This window comes from Panthera leo, chromosome A2 (assembly GCF_018350215.1).
Source record: "Panthera leo isolate Ple1 chromosome A2, P.leo_Ple1_pat1.1, whole genome shotgun sequence".
NCBI classification, from domain to species: domain Eukaryota; kingdom Metazoa; phylum Chordata; class Mammalia; order Carnivora; family Felidae; genus Panthera; species Panthera leo.
Window position 1 is genome coordinate 55,433,232 of NC_056680.1, and position 19,900 is coordinate 55,453,131.

The 19,900-nt window shown below is 53.0% G+C and overlaps 1 protein-coding gene across 3 annotated transcripts in view; it reads left to right on the forward strand.

Moving 5' to 3' along the window:
• Nucleotides 1-19,900, forward strand: part of WNT7A (Wnt family member 7A) — a 78,744-nt gene that overhangs the window by 37,818 nt on the left and 21,026 nt on the right. For all 3 annotated transcript variants that reach the window (XR_006195618.1, XM_042911796.1, XM_042911795.1), the window contains exon 3: nucleotides 1,789-2,060. Coding sequence is in view for 2 of the 3 variants with exons in the window: in XM_042911796.1 (XP_042767730.1) it covers nucleotides 1,789-2,060 (272 nt within the window). In the remaining variant the exon portion in view is untranslated. The remainder of the gene's footprint in view (nucleotides 1-1,788; nucleotides 2,061-19,900) is intronic.

A 19,900-nucleotide genomic window follows, 5' to 3' on the forward strand; every position in this document is an offset into this window, starting at 1 on the left:
AGGTACAGTGAAAAGGAGAGAGTGCCCAGTTTAGGGGTGTTTGGTGAGTCAGGTACTGGGCTAAGCAGGTCACCGCCACTCCTTTTCCTTCTGAGCAGCTCCTGTCAGGTAGGCACTGGCATCATCTGCATTTCACAAGCAGGGAGACTGAGGCTCAGAGAGGACAAGGAGCTTGCCTAAGTCACAGTCCGGAAGTGGTGGGGCTGGGATTGGAGGCGCTGTGTGAACAGGGGTGCCACGGACGGCTGGCACGGGATGGTGGAGCAAAGCGCCCTGGTAGAGTGAATCCATCTGACGGGTGGGCAGGCCGACGTCAGTCAGACAGTGGGAGAGCAGTGGCCGGGGATGGGGTGGGAGGCAGGCTGTTTGTGTCTCAGCAGCCCAGGTGGGCGAGGCCAGGAGGTGGATGAGGGGTGGATGGGGGAGGCATCTACCTGAGTGTGCATCAGTGTGACCTGAGGCCCAAAGGAGCTTGGAGGTTGCCTCACCCACTGCTAAGGTCACGTGCATCACAGCACCCTGGAACCCTCTCCCTGCCCCTTCATGACTGGACAGCCCTGCCTCATCTGCCTGCTCTGGGTGTGGGGCCTCTTCCTCCAGGGAGCCCTCCCTGAACCACCCCACCCCACTGTGACAGTGGACTTGCTGAAGGCTCACTGGGGCTTCCCAGAGAGTGCCTGGGTTCATCTTCATTCCATACAGCAGACGCTGCTCTCGGACCCATTTTACAGATGGAAAGACTGAGGCTCAGAGAGGTTAAGGGGCAGGATGGCAGCGCTGCTGTGCCCCAGCTACTCAGGACCCTTTTACTCCCACTTAAAGCCCTAGCACCATCCTGCAGAGCCTTTGTAAATCCTTACAGGATTTACGCCATCTCCACGCAGCTGGGAAGACCTGTGGGAAAGGTGCCCCCAAACGCCCTCCCTCCACTGAACCTTCCTGTCCATCCTGCCCCTTTCCACCCTGACTGTGGGCAGTCCCCATCCCTTCCCTACACCTTGCCTTCTCTATCAGACTGATGATGCCTGAGGACACAGACACGAAGGGGCCAGGTCCCAGCCTTCTCGGAGAGGCTCACAGTCTAGTGAGAGGACCATGGGGAAGAGGAGGGGATGGGGCTTATAGGCGACACACAGCCATGATAATAGGGACCACAAAAGCAAGACCTGCTGTGTCAGGCAGGTGCCATGAGCCGGGCACGGAGTCGAGAGCTTGACACGGACAAACTCTTAACGTTCTCTGTCATTGCTCTGAGAAAGGCACGATGGCCACGTCCCCATTTTACAGCTGAGGAGACTGAGACACGGGGAGGAGTCGTCATTGGCTGAAAGTCCCAGAGCCAGGGATTGACGGTCCTGGGATCTGAGCCCAGGCCTCTGGCTCCAGGGCCTGTGCACACTGGAGGTGTTTTAAGAAATGCCGCTTTGTAGTGTGTTGCCGTTAGTGTGCACACAGTTTACACGGCCACATCAAGTGTGGCGGGGAGTGGGTGGGAATCGACAGAGAGGTCCCCTCATCCAACCCTCCGGAAGCCGGACAACCCCTGCGCTGCCCAGCTGACACCCCAAGGGCATTCAGTGACAGGACTGAATGGGTGTGTGCATGCTGGCGGGTGTCGGGCATTGTCATCGGCCCCAGACGGAGCTTTCTCGGGGGGTGAGGAACGGTAGGCACTCAGTCCGTCTTTGCAGAGCATTACAGTGAGCTCGGCTCCCCTTCTTATCCAGGCTGGCCTTCTCCCAGGGTGCCCCGGACTTGACCCCAGTCTCTCCACTCTTCTCCCTGCAGGGAGCCGGGAGGCTGCCTTCACGTACGCCATCATTGCCGCCGGTGTGGCCCACGCCATCACAGCTGCCTGTACCCAAGGCAACCTGAGTGACTGTGGCTGCGACAAGGAGAAGCAAGGCCAGTACCACCGGGACGAGGGCTGGAAGTGGGGTGGCTGTTCTGCCGACATCCGCTACGGCATCGGCTTCGCCAAGGTCTTTGTGGATGCCCGGGAGATCAAGCAGAATGCCCGGACTCTCATGAACTTACACAATAACGAGGCGGGCCGAAAGGTAGGCAGCCAGGGAGGGGAGCCGGGCGGCTCTGGCAGATGTGCTGTGAAACAGCTTATTCCTAACGGCTGGTGTTGGGTGTCTGGTGGTGAGCCCCAGGGCTCTGCCCTCAGCCTGATTCGGCTGGACTCTGTCGTCGATTTGCTGCTGGTCAGGATCTGGGTATGGCGTGAAGCGTGTCAGTTACTGGAGAGATTGAATAACCGAGTCTCTGTTAAAACTGGATGGAACTCGGCAAGATGGAACGAGGGACGGATGTGATGTCTTATCCTTGGGCCCACAAAATCAGCTATACAGATCTCTGATTGTGGGGAGGAGGTGAAGTGAGTTCAGTAAGAATCATCCCTGTGGAGCAGCTGCCGGGGCCGCTGAAATGTCCTTGCTCACCTTAGTCAAGATATGGGTGACTGTTCTGTCTTTATTGCCTCCTGAGATCCTCCTGGATTCTGGGCTCAGCTTAGAAGAGAGTCAGGGATGTTTAGGAATGTTTCTAGTGGAGGTGCTGGGATCGAAAGGGGGCTGGACATCTCTTCCCATGAGGAGCTGGATGTCCCAAAGCAAGGGAGCACATGGGTCTTCAGGCCCAGAGTACAGAGTGAGGGCCCATGGGTGGGGGGTGTCACAGAGAGGCAGGTCCTACCGGTGTGAGGACAAGCCACGGCCATTGAGAAACAGATTGAGTTACCAAGAAAGTGAGGCCCCCATCCCAAGAAGTATTCAAGCACAAGCAGCTTGACCAGGCGTCTCGGGGCTCCCAAGTCAGTGCTGCCTGGCTTGGGTGCTGTCCCAGACAGAGGCCTGAGGTTGGGAGTGGTCTCTGTAAGTGCCTGTGAAGGCCACGGTGCTGGGAGCCCACGCTGGAGCCCCCAGGCCCAGGAGGTGCTGGGAGAGGAAAGTCTCTGGGGGCCGCTTGCAGCTCGATAGAGAAGCCTCTGTGAGCCAGGGCAGATTGGGAGTGAGGGCTCCGTGCCACCTGGGTGGGGGATAGACCACCGCAGTGACAGGACATGTGCGGGCACTACAGGAGCTGGGCAGGAACAGGAGTGACAACAACGAGGGAAACCGTGCACAGGGCTATGGCGAACCAAGGAGCCCAGCGTGGTTCCTGCCTGGTGTGGCTCTGTGGGAATGCGGCCTACTGTGGCCGGACCTTTTGATTTTACACTCAGATTTTTCTGTGCAGTCCCTTCGTTTTTAAGTGTGGGTGTTTAGAACTGGTAGTCACCGGTAGCTCTTAAAAAATACAGAAAAAGGTGAAAAGGAAGATGACCAGAGGCTCCAACACATACATCTCCTGGCAAAGTGTGGGCCGCAAGCTGCCCATTCAGGTGACAGATGGTTAAGGGGCACCAATCTTGTTCTGCCAGAGCCTGTCCATCGGTCAGGTAGTCTTCTAGCTCTGGAGGCATCCGCTCACTTCATCCTCAAGGCATTCCTATGAATGGTCTTATCGTGATCCCCATTTCCCAGGTTAGGTAACAAGCCGAGGTTCCCACAGCTGATGAGCAAGGTCAGAATTCGAACCCAGTGCTTCTAGCTCTCGAGCTGGCCACGCGCTGCCACGGCGTGATGGTCGCAGCACAGGCTGGCAGCAGGCTGCCTGGGTTTGCGTTCTGGCTCTGTCGCTCCTTCCTTCACGAGAAGGAAGCAGAGCTGGCAGGAGTGTCCTCGGGGCTGAGGTGGAGAGGGAAGGAGACGGGGCAGGGGAGCACTTACCCCAGGGCCTGGCACCTAGGTGGTCCTCAGCACAGGCTGGGCATAACTACAAGTCGTGCGAGCATGTGTCGGGGGAGAGGGAGTCTGTCTGGCAAGTGGCGGGGGGTCACGCATGCACACCTTAGAGGGGAGCGAGCCCCCCTGGTGTGCAGAGGAGTGACACAGGCCAGCCGGGCCCTTCCTGCTGCTTTCAGGCCTCCCACTCTCTTCCTTCTCCTCTCCAGCCTCTTGCCACATCCTGTGTGTCAGAGCCTCCCAGGCTGCCAGGGTGAGTCACACAGGCCGAGCTGCTCACCTGGCCTGCCCCAGGGTGATGTCCTGGGGTAAAGCGTAAGGCCCTGCCTATCCAGTCCTGTGGCTGGGAGTGCCTACCTATAGCCAGCACACCCCTCCAGGGTCCCCAGCTGCCCATTCCTCTGTATTCCTGTGGTCAGGAATGGGTTATGGCTGGGGTTGCAGATCATAGGCTCCCTCCCGCCCTGGAAGCTGTCACTCCCTGGGGGTGGACAGAAGGAAGGCAAGTGGCTTCCCTCTCCTGGCCTCAGTTTCTTTACCTGTGCCTACCAGGTTGGGCTCCTGTGAGAACTGAAGGAGAGAAGTCCTAGCCTGGGGTAAGAAAGGATCTGTGTATATCACATGGGAGAGGGTTTTAGGAGCCATGTCACTGCAGCAGGTGTGAGGGCCATGGTTGCCGTTCCAGGCAGCTCTTGGGGGAAGCAGATGCTGGGAGCTGTCAGAGATCAGAAAACCAACCTCGGTGGGCTTCCTGGAGGATACGGGCCCCCCAAATGAGTGAGGTTTGACTAAGCAAAGAAGAGAGATGAAGGTAACCCAGGTCTGCTGTATGGAGGGGGTGGCCAAAGGCCAGAGGTGGGGACTTGGGGTCAGTTTGGGGGTCATGGGTCCCTGAAGGGGTAACAGCCACTGTTACCTGCAAGGTCACCTGCCACGTTAAGGAGTGAGAAGGGCCTTGCATTCTCCCCTCAGATCTTCCTGGGGCTGCCTTCTTCTTACTGGTCACCTTTCAGCTCAGATGTCCCCTCCTCAGAGAAGCTTCCCTTTCAATTCCTTCTTGCCCTTTACTCAGATGCTGCCTTGTTCTGGAGCTTGCTCCCCTCCCTAGACCATAAGCTTGATGAGGACAGAGACCCTGTGTGTCTCATTCACGGCCACACACCAGAGCCTGGCATACAGAGACCTTCTGCATACATACAGAGTGAATGGTTGAGCACCTCATGGTCACTGGGGAGCCACTGATGGTTCTGGAGCAGAGGAGGTACGAAAATCATAGAAACTGACTCCAGGGACGCAGAGTACAGCTTTGGGCAGCGTCTGGGAAGAGTGCAGGCTGGGTCCTACTTGATGTTTCTGAGCAGGAACAACTCTCACGGCTCAGGGAAACCCAGCTGAGGGGATACTCCCCATACCTACCAACTCCACTCTAGTTTGGGAGGACCCTTGAGGGTACCCTTCCTGGAACAGCCATTGACCCTGACGCCATGTATTTTCCAGAGCCCGGAAGTAGAATTCAGGACTTCCCGTTGTACACGGGAATAGACCTGAGCACCCCTTTGTAGGGTGCAAAGGGAGGCCACCCAGGGCAGTGGTCATACTACTCAGGCAGAGCACAGAGGGAAGGCAGCTTTCCAGCCCAGCCCTGCGGTGGCCAGACTGTCACTCCCTGCTACAGGGCCTGCCAAGGGTCCAGGCACATATCTAAGTGGTCAGGAGCAAGGACAGCCACTTAGCCTGGGGTTAGTAAGGCTCAGTGTTAGCTCAGGGTCCCATCTCTGTTTGAAGCCTCCGTTTCCCCATCTGTTAAATGGGGCCCTGATCCTCAATTTGTTCTGGACCCTCAGGTGCTGGTCAGGGCCTGGTGAGAGCCCCAGTGGGGAGATGCCCGCGGGATCCTGCAGGGTGCTATTTGTTATTCAAAGACATGGGGTCCCACCACAGGACCTCCCCCACAGTAGGCTTCCGTGGGCCCCACACACAGCAGAGGTAGGGAGCTGACAGCAGAAAAGGGGCCAGCCCGCAGCCGCTCCTGACGGAGCATCTTGGAAAGGATCACAGATGTGTTTATCGCTGGCTCCCTTGCCCCTGCTGTGAGAAGACAAGACTCAACCCGACCACAGGCTCTGGGCTTGTTGGCAGCTGGTGAGAAGCAAAAGGAGGAGGAAGTCAGGGAAGGGTTATGTGTCCTAAGGGGCAGAGGTGGGGTGGCAGGCCCCGTGACGGGGAACCCAGGGCAGCCCACCGCCTCACCTGGCAGATGAGGGAGAATAAACGCCATGGGGCACTTGCCTGCCCTTACGGGTCTCCAGTTTGGGTCTGAGCCCGGGCAAAGCCAGTCACTCACCTGTAGATGTGGGCCTTGGGCCTGGGGAGGCGGGGGTACCACTGCAGGCCGGCGGGGCTCCCCCCGCACTGTCTCATGCAGTTGTGCGGTCCTTGAATCAGAATGGTCAGGGGAGAAGATAGAAATGGGGGTGCCAACAGCTCTTTTGGGAAGGTGATTTTAGAATTATAGTCTCTCCCTATTGGAAAATCAGGGGCATGATATTTTTGGAATGAAATCACAGACCGCTCAGGTTGGGATTGTAGAACGTGAGGTTCACATGCTCACGTGTGGAGTTTGGAATCATAGGATCTTTGGTTGGGAGGGAGAGAGGCGTCAGAAGCGCTGGGCTGACATCTTTGGATGGCAGGATTTTTGTGGCTTTGCATGATTTCTTCCCAGCCTTTTGGGGAGATGAACTAACCACAGTTCTCGCCCTCAAGATGCTCAGTCTTGTGAGAGCGTCAGATAAGAGGAACAAAAAATAGGATTCCGGGCTACCCTCCACAGGAGAAATGCAATGCAGAAAGAAGAGGGAGTGGCTTCTTCTTGGAGAAGTCCGGAGACCTCTGGGAAGAAGAAGGGACTCCTTAGCAGGGCTTTGAAGGTTAAGTAGGAGTCCTCCAGGTGGACAAGGCAGGTGGGAAGAAGGAGGATAGTTCAGGCAGTGCAGGTGGCTGGTGAGGTGTTCTGTGTGTCCAGGGAGAGAGGGGTAATAGGCGATGAGGCTGCACAGGGGTGAGGACCAAATGCAGGGCCTTGAATGCCAGTTCAAGGAGTGAGACTTTCCCCTTCTGCAGGAGGTTGCTGAAGAGGCTTTGGTGGAGAAGTGTGTAGGCAGGTTTCTGGTCCTCTCTGGGACATAGTGTACAACAGAGTAAAGGGGGCAGGGCAGCAGCATGTGCCCAAACTCAGCAGGGGCCTCGGGAGAGTGGGGAAGGACAGCTGTTCAGGAAGCAGAATAGACAAGACCCACCTTGAGTTGTGTTTGGGATGGATGGGTGGACGCCTCTTCTCACTGGGATCAGGACCTGGGGCAGGGGGAGACCAGTGTCAGGGGAAATGATCAGGGTACCTTTGGGTGCTTTTGGGACTGGGAGACCCTGTGGCCTGCAAGTGGGGGTGCCCAGGGGTATCCTGGATGCCTAGATCTTAATTCTGGAGAGAGATCTTGTCTGGAGCCACTTCCCGGCAGCCACCAGCAGGAGGCAGTAACAGAAGCCCTGGCCTTTGGTAGGATTGCCCAGAGGGAGGATTCGAGTGGGAAAGCAGGAGAGCTGGGCATTTGCCTTTGGGAAGTGGGCACGGGACAGGAGGACTATGGGGAGCCAAAGAGCAGTCCTGGAGGTGGAAGGAGAGCCAGGTGCGGGGGCCCTTCCAGAGACATTCCGCTGCACATGTAGAATGCCCCTGTGGGGTTCAGAAAAGCCCAGCCTCTGCCAGGTGCCAGCTCTGGAACCCCAGCCGGGGGGATAGGGGACCGGCCTCTTGGAGCCTCCACAAACACATTGCACCTGGCGGGGCAGGCTGGCGAGGTCTTGCTGTGCACAGAGAGGGAAGTGTGCTGCAGCTCTGGGGCCTGGAGGGAGGGAGGGGCCCTCAGAGATCCCTTCCTGGGAGTGTGGTGACTGAGCCCCAGAGAGGCAGCCCCCAGGGATGGGGGCCCAGCTGGGATGGGGCTGGCCCTGCTGGAATGTGCTGCTTGCTCCGAGGGAGGTGAGCTCAGGGGGATGGAATGCCACTGGAGTGAGAAGTCACCTTCCAGTCCCTGCCCAGCCTCTCGCTCACGGGAGTGGTGGTGGTGGGGGGGTCGGTCTTGTCCCTTCCTGCCCTGCCCCGTCTGGTCTGGGTGCTCCTGGGAGCTGGATTCCCACCCTGCCCTGGCTGCAGGCAGGCCTGTGAGTCAAGGGACACCAGAGACCTGGCCCCTGGCAGCTGGGCGGGGCCCAGATAAGGCTTACTCAGCTATGCTCCTCTCCACAGTGCAGAGGGCCACTTGCATATTTGACCAGATAGAGTGCTCAGCAGTGGCACGTTGAGGGCCAGAGGAGGAGCCAAGCCCTACCTGGTGTGAAGCCGGCTGCCCAGGCAAGGCTGAGTCCTCCTGGGGCCACCATGCCCTCCATTTCTGCCCCAGATTCAGCCGCAGCTATGGGTTCTCACCTTCCCAGATGGAAAGGCTTCTATTCAGAATTGAGGCACATGGGCCAGTGGCAGCTTTCGGCCAACCTTGACCTCTAGAGCTTTGGTTTCTTCCATGGTGGGACCACATGGTCTCAGGAAGGTCTTCCAGATCTGACATGTGGGGAAGGGGAAGACACAGGGTTCTTAGGACCAGTGGATACCAATTTTGTCTGAGGCCACGCATTCCTGGAATTTGCCAGTCTTGTTCCTGCCTCAGGGCCTTTGCACATGCTCTTTCCTCTGTCTAGAATGCTCTTCCCTCAATCTTTGCATAACTAGCTCCTTCTATTCCTTCAGGCCTCTGCTTAGATGTCCCCTTCTCAGGGAGTCCCTCCCTGACTTTCCTCCCCTACATCTACTTCAGCTCTCTCTGGATACTACTCTGCTTTATTTTCGATGGAACACTTACCCCCATATGAAATTATCTTATTTACATAGCTCATTATGTCTTTATTGCCTGTCTTCTTCCACTTCAATGCTAGCACCACAAGGTAGGGATGAGGTAAGTGCACAGGTGGGTTCTCTGTGCCTAGGACAGTGCCTGGCACATATTAAGTCCTCAAGAGATCTTTGCTGAGTGAATGAATGAAATGACAAGTATCTGCTCTTACCTTAGGGAATTTCCCAGGAGTAAGATTGCCAGATAAAATACAAGACTCCCAGTTAAATTTGAATTTGAGATAACAAATAGTTTCTTGGTATGAGTATGTCCCAAATATTATGTGGGACATACTTATACCCAGAAACTATTGCTATTTAACTTAAATTCAACTTTTACCGTGTTTCTTGTACTTTTAAGTACAAGTTTTTTATGCCAACATATTATAAATACACGTGCAGTTGCCCCAACACAGAAAGATACCACGTACCTTTCCCCGGTTTTCCCTAGCAGCTTGCAAAACTATGGTACAATATCACAAGCAGGATGCTGGCATCGATACAGTCATGGCATGGAACATTTCTCTGAGATAAATGCCCCAGAGTGCAAACGCTGGGGTGTATGGTAGTTGTCTGGTTAGCTTTGTAAGAAAGTGCATCCCCACGGGCGATGTACAGGGATCCAGTTTCCCCGCGTCCTCACCAGCATTTGGCATTGTTGCTGGTGTTTACTGTTGCCATTCTGGTAGGCGTGATAGTGGTAAGGCCACCGACACACTGTGGCCTTAATGAGCATTTCCCTAATAGCTAATGATGCTGCACATCTTTCCGTGTGTTTGTTTGCCATCCATATATCTTCTTCAGTGGAACGTTTTCATGTCTTTTGCCCGTTTATTTTTATTTTTGAGTCAAAAAAAATTTTTTTAATATTTGTTTATTTTTGAGGGGGAGCAGGGGAGGGGCAGAGAGAGAGGGAGACACAGAATCCAAAGCAGGCTCCAGGCTCCGAGCTGTCAGCACAGACCCCGACGCGGGGCTCGAACCCACGAACCATGAGATCATGACCTGAGTTGAAGTCGGACGCTCAACCGACTGAGCCACCCAGGCGCCCCTCTTGTGCCCATTTTCTAATTAGGCTGTTTATGTTTGTACTGTTGAGTTCTGAGGTTTCTTTATACATTCTAGATGCTAGTCTTTTGTCAGACACATGTTTTGCAAATAGTTTTTTTCTCAGTGTCTGGCTTGTCTATCTGTCCTTGTCACAGGGTCTTTTCAGAGCAGTAAGCTTTTAACTTTGATCAGGTCCAATTTATCAGTTTTTCCTTTTGTGGATAGTGCTTTTGGTAATGGGCTAAGAACTTACTGACCCCCGTCCCAAAGTCTGTGATTTGTTTTTTTAATGAGCTAGTTATTTTGAAATCAACAAAAGGCTTCTTTGTTATTTTAAAAAAATGTATTTATTTATAATTGTAGTAAAATACACATAACATCACACTTACCATCCTAATCATTTTGAAATGTACAATTTGGCGGTGTAAGTCCAACAGCACGGAGCCCGACACAGGGCTCGAACTCATGAACCATGTGAGATCATGACCTGAACGGAAATCAAGAGTCAGCCGCTTAAGGAACAGAGCCACCCAGGGGCCCCTCTCTGTGGCTATTTAACTTTAAATTAATTGCAAACAAATAAAAGTAAACGTCCAGTTCCTCAGTCCACATTTCAAGTGCTGGGGGGCCACATGTGTCTCATGGCTGCCGTCTCAGACGGTTTCATCTTTTCAGGGAGGTCTGTTGGACAGCACCCATCAGCTTGGGGGAGCAGTGGGCGCAGACATTGGTGTTGTTATTAAGGGGACTCGGGAAGGTCTTGGCAGCAGTGGGAGCGAATCCGTTCACCTCCTGGCCCCTAGCCAGCCCAAGGGGTTCTCAAATAGTGGCCATCTGATTTCTCTTGGAAGGAATTCTCAGTGTGGCTGCTGGCCCTTCAGCCAGGGGGCTCATTTGAAACCGAAGTGAGGTGGGGAGGGGGCCCTGAGGGGCCTCCCAAGTGGGGTGAAGCCGAGGGGGCTCAATTTCACCGTGGTGAGACCTAGTCAGAAGGCGCCCACCAGGGACAATCGCTGCCTTTGTCCTCAGGAGGGGGACTGGGGTTCCTGGGTGTTATCAAATCTGCTGGGATGAAGGGAGGGGGAGCCAAGTGCTGGTGGGGGAGACAGGGAGGGGAGGGGCAGGAGTGGTCTTAGAGGGGAGGAGGGAGGAGTGGGGTGGGGCCCAGCGAGATGGGGGAGCAGGCGGGTCACTTTCCCTAATTCTGAAAGCTTGCATGTCCTTTGAGGAGAAACCCAGGTGCCTGTGTGTCCTGAAAAAGGGCTCTTTGCCTGAGAAATGGGCTTCTTTAAATCATGACCTTGCAGCGTGCCGTAGAGTTGCAAATAACCAACACTGCTCACAGCGGCCAGTGCTTGCTGTGTCCCAGCGCTCTGTCTAAGGGAGTTAATCTGTTTCACTGGCCTAACAACCTTGGGAGATGGGGGGGGGATCCTTGTTAACTCCATTCCACAGTAGGGCAGCTGAGGTCCAGGCAATGACTTGAGCAGCATCTCAGGCTCCTGGGAAGTCCCAAAGGTAGCAGAATGAGTTACCTCATCTCAGGGTCTCCCTGGATGTTGCGGGTGGGACCAGGCTCTGGGCCAGGAGGGTGCAGGCAGTGTGAGCCCAGCACTCAGCTGCTCTGTGCACCCCTCTCAAGGCCTGACGTAACACGTGCCCGCCCATTCCAGGTGCTCTCCGTAAATGATCTCACAGGGAAGGGCCTGTGTTGTCACTCCCATTTCACAGATGTGGAAAACTGAGGCACAGATCAGTTAAGCGGTACACTGAGGTTGCTGAGGTAGAAAGCATCTGAGTCAGGATTCCCTCCCGGCTATCTGCCTTTGTAGCCTGTGCTCTATGCAGCCTCTTCTCATCCTGCAGTAATGTATATATATAGTTGTGTGTGTGTACTGTATATGTATACACACACATACGTGTTTATATATACATAATATGTGTGTGTATGTGTATGTATTTGAGGGAGGGGGAGCCTAGAGGATTGGTTGTATTACAAAGTAATAATTCTAACAAGAACATTGGTAAAACACTTTATAATTTGCAAAACCTTTCTTTGACACTTTGATGGCCAAGGCTTGAAACGCTCTTCCAAGGGAGTGGTGAAAATGTGCCCATTTTGCAGGCAAGGCGATTGAGGCTCTGGCTGGGTGCCACGCAGTTTGCTGGGAGGGTTGCTCTGTGGGGAGCTATTCTCCCCTGGGCTTTGAGGCTCCTGGCAGGGTGCAGGGAGGCAGGTCAGAGGGCTCCTGGCCACACTGTGCTCTTGACTCATGAAGGGATGTTGGACTTTTGTTCCACTCTGGGAGCTGTGAATGACACAGCTGGGGAAAGAGCTACAATAAAAACCCCAACTTTGCAACTTGTATACGGCATGACCTTGGGCAGTTTTCCCCCTCTGAGCCTCAGTTTCCTCACTGGGAGAAAAGTGATGATTTGTACTCCCCAGAGCCGCTGTGTAGACTGAATGGGACAATGCTCAAGAGTGCTGGGTTCTGTGCTCTCTTGCTTGATGACTGCTCAGAAAACAGTAGCTACTATTGTGAATATTGTTATTATTAGTAGCAATACTAGTCATTTTAAAGCTACGATTAGGTTTTAATCCCTATATTCTATTCCTAAGGGTCTTTCTAGCTCCATTTAAAGATCCCTTTTTCCCCACATAGCAGACAGGTAGCATGCTGGAAGGACTGGGGAGCAGATGTGTGAGAGGTCATTGGAATTGTCACTTTACTGGACAGGAGACCAAGCCCTTGCAATGCCACACTGGTCCTCCCGGCTCTGAGACAGAGGAGGTCTGTCTGGGTCTGTCAGTCATGTCTGGGCAGCCACCTCCAAAGAGGGCCCTGCCCTTGCCCTTTCTGGCCCCATGCCACAGGTACCCAAGTTCATGCCACATTCCGGGACCTGCAGGTTGTCCAGTCCCGTCTCCTGCCCAGATTTCCCACCCAAAGGCAAGCCTCACACATCCAGCTGCCTGCCACTCTCCGCTCCAGGATATCTGCTGGAAAACTCCACCTGCCCCAAACCTCCCTGCTCATCTCGCTCCCGCCAACGGGCTCCTGCTTCATTCCTCCCAACCCCCAGCTCCATCCTTCCAGTTGTCCAGGCCCAAAAGCTTGACTTGGTCCTTGACACTTTCCTTCACACCCCACATCCAATTTGTTGATTCTACCTGTGACATCTTTCCGGAATCTTCCCCCTTCTAACAGCCCATACCCCTGATCCTCTGGTCCACGCTGCCGTCATCTCTTCCCTGAAATAGTACAACAGCCTCCTAACTTGTTTCGCTTCTCCCACCTTGGCCCCTGTGGTCTTATCCAGCATAAGTGAAACCATGTCTCCTCTGCTCATGACTTTGTAGTGGCTCCCAACTCACTCAGAGTAAACATCAAGTCTTCACCATGCCCGACATGGCTCTTCATGACCTGGGCCCCCATGACCCTTTGACCTCATCTCCTTCTACTTCCTCTTTGCTCTCTCTGTTCCACCTGTTCCTTAAACACACTGGGTCTGTCCCTACCTCAGGACCTTTGCACTTGCTATTTCCTCTGCCTGGAATGCTCACCCTCCAGACATTCACCCCTTCACCTCCTCACGTCTTGGCTCATGTACTACCTTCCTAAGGAGGCCTTTACTGACCACTCTATTTGCAACTGCTGCCCCGTCGGCCTCACCACTTCCTGTCCCCTTCCATGTTTTCTTTTTCTACATAGTACTTATGACCACCTGACATAATATTGGTAGTTTGCCAAATGATCCCAGTGTGGCTGGGAAAAGTTAAAAGTGTTTGCTGTAGGAGCCCTCCTATGGGAACAGTGCAGGCTCAGACAGACGCTTCCTTCCCGCCTTTTAAACTCAAGTCTGTGCCTTCAATATTGGTTCCTATGACCAGCTTTACATTGGGATTTCATTCTTAAACTCCTATGTAGCCTTTGTCTTACTCTGGGCACTATTCTAAGTACTTCATATCTATGAACTCATAAAAATCTCAACCTAGTGAGATAAGTACTGTTGTCAGCTGCCTTTTATGAATGAGAACCCTGAAGCACATAGAAGTTCATTGACTCACCCAAGGTCACACGGCTAAGGAAGAGAGATCCAGGATCTGAATCCAGGCAGTCTGGCTCCAGAGCCTATACTTTGGCTATATTCCTTTTTTCTGCACTCATTCAGTCATTATGTATTTATAGACTGTCTTCTTTGTGTCAAACACAAGATTTTAGAGACCCACAGATGACAGAAAACATGGTCCTTTCCATCAGAGAGCTCACAGTCTTATAGGAAGTGAAGAGCAAGTAAATAAGGGGAAAGGGAACAAATATTCATCCAGTGAACATCCACTAACACCTACTAAGTGTTAGGCACTGGAAAGCAAGAGATAATATTTCTGCTTTTGAGGTTCTTACATTGTAATAACAGAAGGAAATGGTGAACAGAAGGAAATGGCATAAGCTGGATTTGGTAAAAGACAGCGTAGGGGACTGTGGGACCCCAGGATATGAGGTCTAACCATCTGGGGGTTGGTTTGGATGGGTGGGTGGTGGATGGCTGAATGGTTGGACAGATGGTTGGATGGTCATGCAGATGGATAGATGGATACTTGAATGGATAGATGTTAGAAGATGGATGGATGGATGGATGGATGGATGGATGGATGGATAGTATTTGGAAGGATCATTGGATGAATGGTTATATGGGTGGACAGGTGGATGAATGGATGGATGGATGAATGGATAGTTATTTGGAAGGATGGCTGGTTGAATGGATGGGTGAAAAGCTGAGCTCATTGCTGGCAAGCTGGACATTTTCCCAGTGAGATCAGCAGACCAGCTGAAAGAAAGGGATGGAAATCCATGCATTCATTAATTCAGCAAATGTTTATTAAGCACCTATTTATGTGTCTGGTACTGTTTTAGGTTCTGGGATTAGAGGGTGCTTGCCTTTATGGAGCTGACATTCCAGAGGGAAAGCAGAGGACAAACAAATAATCAAACAGAGAGAATCTACTGTGAGAGAGCAATAAAGCCATGATTAAAAAAGGAAAGCACAGTGAGAAGAGGGGATGACAGGGGCAGGGGTGGGGGGCGTTTTATATTGGGTAGTCAGGAGGAGTCTCTCTGAGAAGGTGAGTTCTGAGCAGGAAGTGAGGAAGGGGCCCCTGTGGGGAATAGCATTGGAGACAGAGGGAACCACAGGCACAAGAGCCTGAGGCCCAGAGGCCAGTGTGTTTCTCACTGAGGGAGAGAGGGGAAGGTAGGAGGTGAAGTCACATGGGTGTGTTTGGGAGTGGGGCTGGGAGCCGGGAGGGCACATCACCTCCCAACCCCTGTGGGTTTGGTTGTGTCCTGGAAAGCCAATGGTGGATTTTGAACCTGGGCCGATGTGCCTTTGGAAATGCACCACCCTCCCTGTTCCCCTCTTGTGGGTTCCCAGCCCTGCTCCCTCCTGGCCTGCTCACAGTTGGGAGGCTGTCAGCATTTTAATTACAGCTCCCAGCTCTCAATGGTTTACAACTCAACCGTAAAACAGGCCCTGGGCAACCCGTGGCACCTCTGAGTGATTTACTTGCTTACCATTTCTATATTTAGTGCCATTTAATGCCTGTGGGCCAAGTTTTCAGAGAGAAAAAGAAGGAGGAATTTAGGGGGAGTTGGTCACATTGGTTTTTGTTTTTTTTGTTTTTGTTTTTTTTGTTGTTGTTGTTTTAACACACAGCTCTGTTTTCCAGTTATTTTCTGAGATTATTTCCCAGCCTTTAAAAAGTTACAAGGTGCCAACCAATGGTGTATTCTGTGTTCATTTCTAAGAGAGACTGGTCCCTCGCGAAGCTGCCCTTTTTTCTTGAAAGTATGTTTGCTTCCTGGTGCGAGAGAGCAGGGTTTGAAGGACGGCATGGACCAAGTGTATGACTCTGGGACAATGGCATCCGTTAGGATTTCATGTAATGCAGGCTGGACTTGGGGCCATTGGCTCCCACTCCATGTCGGAAACGGGGATCCCCCAGACTTCCAGTCGAGGCATCCACAAGGCATCTCAAATTTACACGTGCACACAGATCACCTAGGGAGTGTGTGGAAAAGCAGATTCCGGAATCTGTACTTCCAATGAGCCCCCACGAGGCCATGCTGTTGGTCCTGGGGCCATGCTTTGGGCAACAAGGAATTGACCAGCTGTCCGATAGAAATTAACACAAGCTGTGTAGGTAATTTAAATTTTCTAGTAGCCACATCAAAAAAGTTAAAAAGGGGATACTAAACTTAATAATGTATTTTATTTAATCTAAAACACCCAAAATGTTATCATTTCAATATGTAATCAACATGAAAATACTGAGATGTTTTATGTTATTTTTTTTTTCCATAACAAGTCTTTGAGATCTGGTATTTGCTTTACACTTAAAGCTCATCTCCATGCAGACTGGCCACAGTCTGAGTGCTCGTGTGGCCGGCGGCTCCCATTTTGGACAGTGCAGATCTAAATCTGGCTTGCACACCTCTGGTGCTGGAGAGCCCACTCCCTCTGCAAAGTCCACTCCCATCCTGCAGGCTCAGTTGGGAGTTGCACCCTAAAACAACTAGGAAGAGCCACCTTTGCTCCCCAGGTCCTCCAGCTCATTGGCATCCTCTGCAGAAAAGAGTCCTGCAAAAATCTGGAAGCACCGACCAGGCCCCCTTGAAGCCCTGTCCTCTAGCTCCCTCCTGTGAGGCAGGCACGTCACACACTCTGCCTCGGTTAGCAACCCTGAGCCAGTTTCTGTTGTTGTTCTCAACCCCCAGTTTTCTTGCTGAAGAATCAGGCTCAGAGAGGCGAAGTGATATTCCTGTGATCACCCAGCCAGGAGTTGCCAGAGCTAGGACTCCCAGCGGGGACGCTGAAAACTCCTCTCTCTGCTCTAAGATGCTCCAGTTCCCTTGGTGTGATCTGGCTTCCGAGGACCTTCCAGGCCCACTCGCACTCCACCAAGTTCGCAGGGCCAGCCCACGTGGCACTGACAGAGCCTCAGAGATGGCCGGGAGAGTGGGGCACAGAAGCGACGCAGCTCTTGGTGGCTGGGCTGGGACAAAAGCCCAGGTGCCTCTGAGCCCTTGGGTCTCACCTCCTGAAGCAGTTCCCTGTAGCTTCAGAGCAGTAAGAAATCAGTTATTCCTCCATCGTGGCCCCCCTCCGCTGCGGGGCGAGGCCCCACCCCACCTCTCTGGAAACTGGCCTGGCATAGAGATAACCCAGGGTGTTTTTCCCAGTTGCCTGGCTGGAAAAAACCTGACTCCATCGGGGGCAGGAAAAGGCATATCTCAGGGGACGTGTGCCTGCGCCCATGTCCTCTGGGACATGTGGGGCAACAAGGAACCTGAGGCCAGACCGGCCCACCCTCCTGGATACCAGCTCCTATGCCCAGACACCGACACAAAGAGAACTTTTGTCCTGGGATGGGGGTTCAAAGGGCTTCATTAGTACTGGTCGCCCAGGCAGGGCCTTGTTGGGATCAGGGAAGTTCATCTGGGGGTGGCCAGGGGCACAGAGGATGACCTCATTCTTGAGTCTTCCCTCCATGCACTGGAGCGTCCATCCCTTATGTCCCCTGTTATTAGGCCCTTCCCTGGGGTGTCAGCCTTCCTCTGTGGACTAAGTCAGGGCCTCTTTACAAGATCCCACCGGGAAGGAAATGGCCAGCTAGGCTCCTGAGCCGGAATGAATTCATTCATTTGTTCACTAACTCACTCCTTGATTGCATCCAAATGCTGGCTGAGCACCTCCCATGAGGTAAGCCTCTTCTAGATGCCTCCTGAGCAAGAGATAAGGGCAGTGCTTTTTTGGAGCTGACATTTAGGCAGGGAGGGGGGAGGAAAATGAGTTATCTCCAGGGGCCCTGAGTCTTGGAAGATGTAAGTGGAGATACGACAGCTGGGGGAGAATGCATGGGCCACCATGGAGAGTTGCTTTGAGGAGCGGAACTGTAGCTGAGGGACCAGAGGAAGGGTGTCACAGGCAGAGGGAATAGCAGCTGCAAAGGCCCTGAGGCAGCGTGGGCTTCGTGTGGTTCAGAAAGACCTGACATTAAGTGTTTACAGAAGGGATTTCCAGGGCTGCGCAACCAGCCCTGTAAAAATTTTAGAATGTTTTCATCCCCACCGAAAGAAAGCACGTGCCTATTAGCAGTTGCTCCCCACTCCTAATTCCCCCAGCCCCGGGCAACCACTAATCTGCTTTCTCTCTCTGGATTTGCCAGTTCTAGACATCCATATAAACAGAATCGTACAATATGTGACCATTCACATATTGTGAAGGTAGATGGCTTATTTCACTCAGCTTAATGGTTTCAAGGTCCATCCGTGTTGAGCCTGTGTCAGTATTTCATCCCTTTTTATGGCTGCGTAATACTCCATCATATGAATATGCCACATTCTGTTTATCTGCTCGTCAGCAGGTGGGTGCGTGGGTCGTTTCATGTTTGGGCTCCCGCGAATAGTGCTGCCGTGAACATTCTCGTCCGAGTCTTGTGTGGATGCGTGTTTCTGGTCTGACTGTTGCACTGTCCTTGTGGTCAAATACCACAGGCCTTTGAAGTTTCACCTTCAGCATTGTCCTTGAAGGCGCACAGGTCTCTGGGTCAAGAGAGGAGGGTCTGGACATAGGCACCGGCCTGCTGGGCAGCACGGGCCGGCCGTGCCCTGGGCGCTGGGGCTCTGATCCCCATAGGGCTGGCAGGGTGTGGCTGATTCACCACCGAAGCAGGTTCATAGGGGCCTTCCTCTGGAAAATGGCCAAGCTCTCTTCCAGCTTCTGTGAGCTTCCTTGCTGTTCATCTGCAGTTCTGCCCGGCTGAGCCCCCGTCTTATTGCTTCCCACACCTGCTCAGCCCCCCGGTCTGTCATCCATGCGACCACACGAGGGGGCTTCCCAAATGCCAAGTCCCTCTCTGTCCCATGCGAAGGCCGGGCTGGCCCTCTCCTCATGTCTTGACTGCTTCCTGCTCCCTTGTGCTCTGGGGCCTTTGCCCATGCTCTTTTCTCTGCCTGGTCTGTCCTTGCCTCCTTTTTGTCCGGCCAGGTCCTTCTCGACATCCTGGTCTTGACTCAGGAGGACATTTCCTCACCTCACTCCAGTCAGTTTCCTCTGTTACTGCTCTCAGTCGTTCATTTAGTGAGTATTTTCCGGCACCAACTATGGTCCTGGCACCAGTCTAGGTGCTGGGGACCCAGCAGGGAGCAGACAGACAAGTCCCTATCCTTGAACAACGTACATTCTAGTGGGAGACAAGAGCAACCGAACAAAGAAAATGCATGCTATGTCACTTACTGACACAAGGGAGCAAAATGAATCAGGGCAGGGGTCAGGGAAAGTGTTCTTGGAAAGGAGAGATTTGAGCAAGGGTCAAGTGAGGGACGGAGCCCTACGGAGGGTGGGGAAGAGTGTTCCAGGCAGAGGGATAGCAAGTGTAAAGGCCCTGAGGCAGGAGCACGCCTGGTGTGTGGGAAAAACAGAAAGGAACCTATTGTAACTTGAGCGCAGTGGACAAGACATCCGAGGTGAGGTCAGAGGTAGCAGGGGATGATAGGGGTAGATGGAGACAGAACTGTATAGTGAGCCCTACGTACCCAACGCCGAACTACAACAACCCCAACATTTGGCCAAGAGCCATCAACATTGTTTTAGTCTCCACCCCAGTTCCTCTAAACTGGAACCGCTTAGGGCAGACATCATGTTACTCCACTAATCAATAAGGATTTTTTAAAAACATAATAATGGTACTGTTATTACCTGGAACAACACAAAGAATTCGTCAATGCTCTATGATACCCCATCTGATTCAGATTCCTCCATTGGCTCAAAAACGTCTTCCAGTCGGGTTGCAGGAGGCAAACTGCTGGGGGCTATGACCGCGGGAGGGGCAGGTGTGTGCTTCCCTTCAGAGCTATCGCTGGGAGAGGCTGGCCTCAGCCTGCGTGACACTTGGGTGCATGGTCACCTTCCCTGCAGAGCATAAGCTTCCAGAGAGAAGGGGGCTTGCCTCTTCCTGCCCACCTGGCCATCAACCTCAGGGCCCAGCCTAGGGCAGGGGTTAAATGAACACGTGGTGGAAAGGTGAATAGTAAAAGAATGAATGAATGAA